The 8,424-nt window shown below is 34.6% G+C and overlaps 1 protein-coding gene across 1 annotated transcript in view; it reads left to right on the forward strand.

Moving 5' to 3' along the window:
• The window catches only part of LOC117326310 (proteasome adapter and scaffold protein ECM29-like), a 45,412-nt gene extending 37,510 nt beyond the window's left edge, over window positions 1-7,902 (forward strand). Inside the window, exons 39-50 of the mRNA XM_033882999.1 lie at window positions 104-170; window positions 1,097-1,225; window positions 1,782-1,853; window positions 2,328-2,539; window positions 2,972-3,015; window positions 3,492-3,540; window positions 3,951-4,097; window positions 4,363-4,483; window positions 5,553-5,658; window positions 6,315-6,409; window positions 6,677-6,748; window positions 6,948-7,902. Of these exons, the coding sequence (XP_033738890.1) occupies window positions 104-170; window positions 1,097-1,225; window positions 1,782-1,853; window positions 2,328-2,539; window positions 2,972-3,015; window positions 3,492-3,540; window positions 3,951-4,097; window positions 4,363-4,483; window positions 5,553-5,658; window positions 6,315-6,409; window positions 6,677-6,748; window positions 6,948-7,093 (1,260 nt within the window). The 3' untranslated portion in view covers window positions 7,094-7,902. The remainder of the gene's footprint in view (window positions 1-103; window positions 171-1,096; window positions 1,226-1,781; window positions 1,854-2,327; window positions 2,540-2,971; window positions 3,016-3,491; window positions 3,541-3,950; window positions 4,098-4,362; window positions 4,484-5,552; window positions 5,659-6,314; window positions 6,410-6,676; window positions 6,749-6,947) is intronic.
• The last annotated feature ends 522 nt before the right edge of the window (window positions 7,903-8,424 follow it).

The raw sequence follows: 8,424 nt of genomic DNA on the forward strand, positions 1-8,424 counted from the left end.
GAGCAAAATTCCAACAAAATCTCTCTGGATTTGAATTTCCACTGTGTTTTAATTTTTTTTCCTGTATAATTGTGCCCGTGTAAATATTTTGTATCTATTATAGGTGGCCAAGGACAGCAGTGTTGAGAAGCTGATTGCTAAGCTAAGATCTTGGTACCTGGACAAGGAAGGTAAGCTGATCTCTCATCATCATTTAGCTGCTTTTACATCAACAGATGTCAGGAACTGTATCAGATAGAGCGGGGTGAGGGGGGGGGGGCTAACTTCATACAATGACAAAGAACGATAATATCTCGGACAAGTTCAAGTTTGATGGATTTTTCCTGAAGGTCGAGGTCACTGTTACTATTTATAGCGGGGGCCGGTGGGAACAAGTATTACTGATAAGCAATACCCAGTAAAAAGTCACAATTTTTCTGCAAGAAGTAATTTTCTTTGTCTAACAGTTTGGTGATCATTTTCATTTTCAGACGATTATTTTTTTTTGGCCCCCTCACATTGATTAAAATCTCTAATAACAATGTTACATATTCTATATCTACCATAATCAATGTAGTGTCAATATCTGATAAGTGTTGCTGAACACAAATAAATTCTGAAGTTCAAAAGACAAAATTTGTCAACTGATCCTTTCAAAAATAAGATAATCAATAAGAGCATGATTAGATAATTATAAACTGGTCAAAGTAATGCAATGTAAAGTCCTTTATTGTGGCTATGTATAGGGACCATGATAGCTGGAGTTGGTAGAACATCAAACTATTGTAACTTATTAATAAGTTAAAGATTAGAGATGTACATGACTGTGTGGTTTTATCACCTACTGGAGTGGTTGTGTTTCTGAGGAAGTTGAGAAAACTGACCTTCCATTGCTGTTGGATGGTAACATGTCCCCAGATAGGACACTACAACTAACTGTATTGCTCTGGTTAGCATGAGATAGGCCTTCTTTATGTTGTTCAATAAGGTAGCCACCAGCTACTACAATGAGCCTCAAAATGACTTAGGATGTTCATGGGATGATAAACCCAGTAAACAATAGTCAAACTTGTACAAAAGTGTACTGTACTCTGTATCCTACAACTTTCTTTGACAGAGGAGACTGCAAGGTTAGCATGTGGATTAACTCTCCATTCGATGAGCCTACACAGTCCAGATATTCTAAAAAGACATGCCACTCAGGCCATGCCTCTTGCCTTCTTTGCAATGCATGAACAGAAACCTGGTAAGTGTTTACTCTGTAATCTTATTTTGTATCAGGCAATGAGCGGAACATCTAGAATCTATTCATTAAGATCAAAATCATTTTCTTTAAAGCTGATATAGTAAAAACATTAAAAAAAAAATTTTTTTTAAATAATTAAAGATAACTGGAAACTTTTGATTCAAAAACTTTTTAGGAGGAAAAAAAATACATTTTCAAAAATTTCAACATTTCTTTATTGTAATAAAAAAAAAAACAAAAAACAAAAAACAAAAATGATAACAGGGAACCCTGGCAGCTTTTAAAGATCAAGTCATTATTTCTGTAAATCTGATATTTAATATTATTGTCGATATTAAGAAAAAAATATCAAAATTATGTATTTTTAGAGGAACTTACCAGATAATAGAATGTTGTTTAACAGATCATTGCTCTTTGCCATTTCCTTCACTCCTTAAACAGCGTATGAAGATTACCAGTAGCATATTTTTGCGTATGATTTCTTTAACCTCATGATAGTTCAGTATTTTCTGGGCCTAATTAGTAATTAACAAAGCTCATGAATTTTTTTTTTCAGAGGAAGAAAAATCTAAGAGCCCAGAGGACAGCTTATCTATCTGGGATGAAGTTTGGCTGGAGGTAACACCAGGTATGGACAAATTCTACTTCTGTTTTGAAATACATCTAGAGAATAGGTAAAAAATTGAAACAATTTCTGCAAGATGGTAACAAACACTTGCATATAAATCAGAGGCACAGCGGTCAAGTAGTAGGATGCAGGGCTACATGACCGAAAAAGATAATTTAATTTGTTGTGTTGCAGTCGACCCGGCTGTAAATGAGTATGAGGTAAAACAGAATTGTCGTGTGTAAGCTGTTAGCATCGAAATGGCAGCTCCGGCTGCTTCCTCCCCAGAGAGTTGAGAAAGACATTGGCTGGTTGCTTAGGGCCCAATAACCACAGATGATAATTTGTGAACCACTTAGAGATGGTGATGTTGCTATGATATTGCGGTATATAAAACTCCAAATTATTATGATAATTGTTAAATTATATTGAGATAAATATGGTATGTCAAAGGTAACTGTGCTACCTGTAATTGAGTGTTGTATGTGTCAATAGGTACTGAGGCTGGAATCAGACTGTACATCCAGGAAATTGTCCAGATCTTGAGAGAGAGCATTGAGTCCCAGTCCTGGAAAACTAAAGCACAGGCAGCACTCTCCATGGCAACGGTGGCCTCTAAACTTCAGGCCCAGTTAGGGCCACCTCACCTAGGCAGCCTACTGTCGGCTCTTCTGGTTGGTCTACAGGGAAAGACGTGGACAGGCAAGGTACGAGGGTGTTTTGATGGATTCTTGGACTCGTGTACATTTCTATAATGATCTGATATACCTTCTTTCCAGTGAGATTTTAGCTGAACAACATGGTTGGTGTTGGGTCAGAATTTTTTTTTTTTTTTTTTTTCGTACTCAAGATTTGGCTCATATAGTCACATCTTTGGTAACTCCATCAGTACAAATAATAAATAACAATACTTTTTTTAGATAGATGAACCTTGCGAGGTGCGTGTTGGGTCAGAGTTATATCCCACGGTTATAGAAAATTTTGTTTTATAAGGGTAGAGTGTAAAAACATGTAAGGGCAAATATTTAGAGATTTGAAAACAAATTTGAGCTTCTTGATTGACAAATTGATTATGGTGCTGCTGAATCGATAGACAGAAGAATTTACTGAAGACTCCTGATATATTTTGTCTGTTCCAGGAGGCTCTCCTACAAGCTGTACAGACAGTGTGTACATCATGCAGGTGGGTGACTTTGTTTATAACATTTATTTGAGAAAAGGCCCTAAACTGATTTAAAGTACTTTTACAGTTCACTAGCCAGGCAACAAGTCTTGTGTGTTGTAGGAAGTCATTCCATCAACCAATAGTTGTATTAATAATTAAAAAGGACCAGGTCAGTATACATAGTGTTAAATACAGTCTCTGTCACAAATCTGACCGAGCAAGCTTCTTTGGCTCAGGAAGAAAAATTATCATTTCAAAGGCTGAGGTTCAATTCTGTTTGGGCACTTTAGCAATGTTTTCCCTGTTTTTTTCACAATATTATATACAGCTGTAAGTTTACAATGAAATTAGTTAAAATGATATTTAGGAGGTATGCAACTCGTTGGATATATCTGACAAATAAATATGAGTGTGTGGGATTGTCAGAAGCAATTTGAAGTGCTAACCAAAAAACCTTTTTGTAATTATACAAATTCTTATTCTTGTTTGAGCAGAAAATCTATGGAGAATGCAGACACAGAAGGTCAACCATCTATTTCACAGGTCAGTGGTGTTTTAATAATAAATAAATAAATTTTGAAAAATACAACAAACAAATTTTAAACAACACAAATGATAAACCAGATCTTATGAGTTTAACGTAGACTTAAAGCCATACCTTCAGTTTTATGAGATTTGGCCAGGAGTAATTAACTGTTTATAATACATGTATTCTCTTTGATGGGACTTTTTCCCCACAGCCATGTCTTGTAAAATTCAGAAAAAGGTTGTAAAGAAAGAGAGGCTGGCCTACAAGTTAGAGGCCCTACAGTATATAATGTATAATGGCCTACAAGTTAGAGGCCCTACAGTATATAATGTATAATGGCCTACAAGTTAGAGGCGCTACAGTATATAATGTATAATGGCCTACAAGTTAGAGGCGCTACAGTATATAATGTATAATGTTGAAGGTTGTAGAGGCTGTGATGAAGGAGTGTCGGAAGGAGAGGCTGGCCTACAAGTTAGAAGCCCTACAGTGTATGGGTAGTATACTGGAGGAATACAAGCTAGACCACTTCAGGGAAATGTGGGACATCCTCTCGCCGACCCTTCTCAAGGTCAGAGAATTTTGCTGTTGCTGAAGACTCTTCAATTTAGTGATCACTTGGAAAAAAATATACTTAGTCTTCATGTTGCAGAGTTTTCAAGAAGATCAAGAAAAATAACAAGGCAAAAGAAATATAAGAAAAATTGCTTACCTTATAACATTTTGTAAAGCTATTAAAAGTAGTCTTGCTAAAGTCCATGATTTGTTCTGCTAATTTGTTAACTTAATTTGGTAAGGTATCCTACAACTCATTTCTGTTATTCCTGTCTGTGTAGAAGGACAAAGAGGACAAGGAAGAGGAAGATGATGCGATCAAACCAGAACAGAAACAGAACCAGTTGTTATGTTATTTTGATGTTCTGGGGCAAGCCTGGCCCTCCTCACAACCTACGCAAGGTAGGTTGGCTGCTGGCATATGTCCAAATTCGGTTTAGGACAGAATAATTTCCCTATGAGGTCTAGGACAGACGTTTCCAAACAGGGTTTAGAACAGAAATTTTTATTCAGGATATAGGACAGAAATGACTCATGGTTTAGGACAGAAGTTTTTACTCACGCTTTATGACAGAAATTTTCACGCAGTATTTAGGACAGAAATTTTAACTCTGGGTTTAGGTCAGAAATTTTTACTCAGGGTTTAGGACAGAAATTTCCACCTGGGGTTTAGGACATATTTCCGTACAGGATTTAGGACAGAAATTTTTACTCAGGGTTTAGGACAGAAATTTCCACTTGAGGTTAAGGACAGACATTTCCATGCAGGATTTAGGACAGCATATAATTTCACACTGGGTTTAAGACAGTAATTTCCATACAGGGTTTATGGATTAGAACTTTCCACACAGAGGTTAGGATAGACATTTCCTCAAAGGGTTAGGACAGAAGAAATTTCCTCACTGGGTTAGGACGGAAGAAATTTCCTCACTGGGTTAGGACAGAAGGAATTTTCTCACAGGGTTAGGACAGAAGGAATTTCCTCACAGGGTTAGGAAAGAAGAAATTTCCTTACTGGGTTAGGACAGAAGAAATTTCCAAAAAGGGTTTTAGGACGGACATTTCTCACTGGGTTTAGTGTTATGGGACAGAAGTTTCCGCACAGAGCTTAGGAAAATAATTTCCGAAAATGGTTTAGGACAGAAAATTCTCAATACAAATTACGTAACAGTAGCACTCAAATGTTAGTTATTAACTAATTAATTGCATGCCAGTAATTTTTCAAGTAGTAAGCTCAATCATATCTATTGCTGTTCAGTTATGTATTACCAAATGTTATTTCATTGTCGAGTACGTAATAAGCCCACCTCTTTACTTTATAAGTCAGGGATTACATGTTTGTATCCGGCCATATTGAAGGATGTATACTGTAATTAGAAGAACTGATGAAATATAAAAGATATGATTTAATACAATTTTTATTGTGATTAAAAAATCAGTTTATATAAATTCAAGCTTTTGCCTGTTTCAGATGAATACTCACAAAGATTCCATGAGCTGTTATGTTCATCACTTCCGAGAAACACATGGAAGATCCAGACCAGCTTATTGAAAACCACACACAAGTTTCTCGACAGGTTGGAAAATAATTCACAACTTTTCAATGATGGTCTTTTCAAATCCCTCTTCATCAGTAGTCCGTCCGCTGTTGTCATCCCTCCATCCATAAACAATCCTTTGTTATTGCTACTTCTTAAGAAGTACTGGAAAGATATGAATCAAACTTTATATTTAGGGACCCCATGGTCCCTGCTTTTGCCGATTCAATTTTTAGTCACAACTGGAAATGACTGACAGGTGGCCAGCTTTGATTTTGACAGTTGAAATTTGTAATTCTCAAAAAGGTTTTTTTTTCTTAGCTCTTTCTTAGATTTTATAGATAGGTTCCATTTGTTATCAAATGATTAAAGAAGAGGATAGATATAAAGAAAGGATCAGTCTTTCATAGAACAAATAAAGATGATTTAATGATGAGATATATTGTTTGTAGTGTAAGTTTTTACCTGTACGAACAGTACATACTGTCATGTCTTGTTGCAAGGGTAATTATTGAAATTATAAGGTCCCAAATCTGATGCAGGGAACACAGGAATAACATTTTGTGTATAGCTGCAGAACATTTTCTAGTCCTTGATAATATATTCTTGATAATTTCTTATTGTCACCAATGAAAATAGATGACATTGTGATGGCTACCTAAAATAAATGACATCTTCACCTTCTTATTCTCTAGACACTGCTATTGCTGTGCCAAGTCTATATCAGAGGATTCTAAGCGATGCAAACCTTTACTAGATGGAACTCTGGAGGTGGTCATTCCATGTATGGGTAAGTTAGCTTGTTATCCCCTCATGACCGAGTCAAGGAAGGGATAGTACATTTTATGTACATCTGTCACAAATTTATTTCAGAAGTTTTGATTCAGAAAAACTTGTCATACATTTATTTATTGATATTGATAAAATACGGATATTTTGTATAGACACTTATTGATTAAATATGGATTTATATTTTATTTTATTTTTTAAGTTAATTTTTTTTTTTTTTTAATTTTTATTTTTAATATATATAAAAATGGCTTTCTTCCTTTTTCAGAAAATTTGAAATACACTGTGATACGAGCAGAAGCACTGAATGTGATTAAACTAATTGTCAATAGACTCAAAGGTAAGAATACACCATTAATTTACCTTTGGAAAATATTTCTGGTAACTATTTATATATAGGTAATACATAGCTTATAAAACTTACCATTTCATTTTGTATAAGTTGTTGAAATGTAACTAACTAATACAAATGAGCTTACAGTTCGCTTAGATGTCTAAATTCACTCAGATCAATACATTTGTTCTTTTTTCTTCTTCAGAATGCAATCAACTAGCGATATTATCAAATGCAATCCAGCAGAAATTAAAAGAACGTCTGACACTTACGGCTGAAGGAGAAACCAATCCAGAAATTCAGGACAGTGCCAAGGAACTACTCAAATCTGTACAGGGTTCCATTCCCTGATTTTTGTCTCTAGTAACTTATAGTGTACACTTCAAAGTTCAAGGTCATGTTGACCTGAAAAAAACATTTCCAGGTCACAAGCTATTTGTTGGCTCATATCAGCTGAAGAATGAAGGTTATAACTATGACAGCGTTTCACAACTGAAGTGTTAAAAAAACTGATTATGTATCTTAAGCATGCAGGCAAATGTGTCAAGAATATTTCAGGCCACAGAAAAGTTTGTTGACTTTTAGATTTATCATTTCAACTGAAACTTTATGGTTGCCAGGGATTTACCTACAGTGGGATCTAGGTCTGTTAGAAAGACCCATTCCCCTAAAGAAAATCTTGTGAAAATTCCCAATTTGCAACTGAAAATTCTCAAAATAGAGGTCAATTTTTCAAGATTAAATATACTTGATGTGAAAAGACTCCAAGCAATTTTAAATAAATAACACAATGATGAGAATAACAATTGAAATAAAAAAAGAATAAAGGTAATGTATATTGAGAAGAACATGAATTTGTTTCAATTTAAATTTCCTCTGTTTTCTAAATTCACTCTTTGTCGCATAAAAAATCCAAATTCAATGGACCCTGAATCTGGACGAAAAATTGTAGGAAAATCCCTGGTTGCTATGACAACGATTCTCCTTATTGCTATACAATGTTTCTAGTTTGTATTGGGCGATTTAAAACAGAACGGAAGTGCTATTCAACATTAGTATTACTGTAATTTGTAAATCGATCTCTTGATTATTGTTATGGACTATATATTATCTACTTGGAATGTATTTATTAAAAGAACGCACCCTGTTTTAAAAATGCAGAATGTCTTATTTGATATTTCTCGATGACCAGGAATTTGATTTCTGTCACAGGTATTAATTCTGTTAATGGTTTTCTGTGACACAAATCTATCTCCGACCCTAGCAAAGTAATTTTACTCTTAGCCATGAATTAAGTATGGAAAACAGAATACATAATCGACTTCATGATAAATTCAGTTTAAAGAAAATGGGTTAAACTGATCCCAATCTCAACCCCATATATACAAGAAGTAGAGATGTAATTATCAAATACTGGATCACAAACAAAACAAGACTTATACAAGGCTAATATGATGATATACAGAGAAACACAAGGGTTATCTCATTGAATATGCATGAGTTGTCCCATAAATGTTAATAAATATTCCATTAATTATAAATTTGAAAAAGAATTGAGTTTAATATCAATTTTTAGATTTATCGAATGTTAGCAAACTTATATTAAAGCCACATACTCCCACGAAATACGGTATACATAAATGTTTACATTCTGACCTCTTGCAGATTGCTTAACATAGAAA

Source organism: Pecten maximus, chromosome 4, assembly GCF_902652985.1.
Source record: "Pecten maximus chromosome 4, xPecMax1.1, whole genome shotgun sequence".
Lineage (NCBI taxonomy): Eukaryota > Metazoa > Mollusca > Bivalvia > Pectinida > Pectinidae > Pecten > Pecten maximus.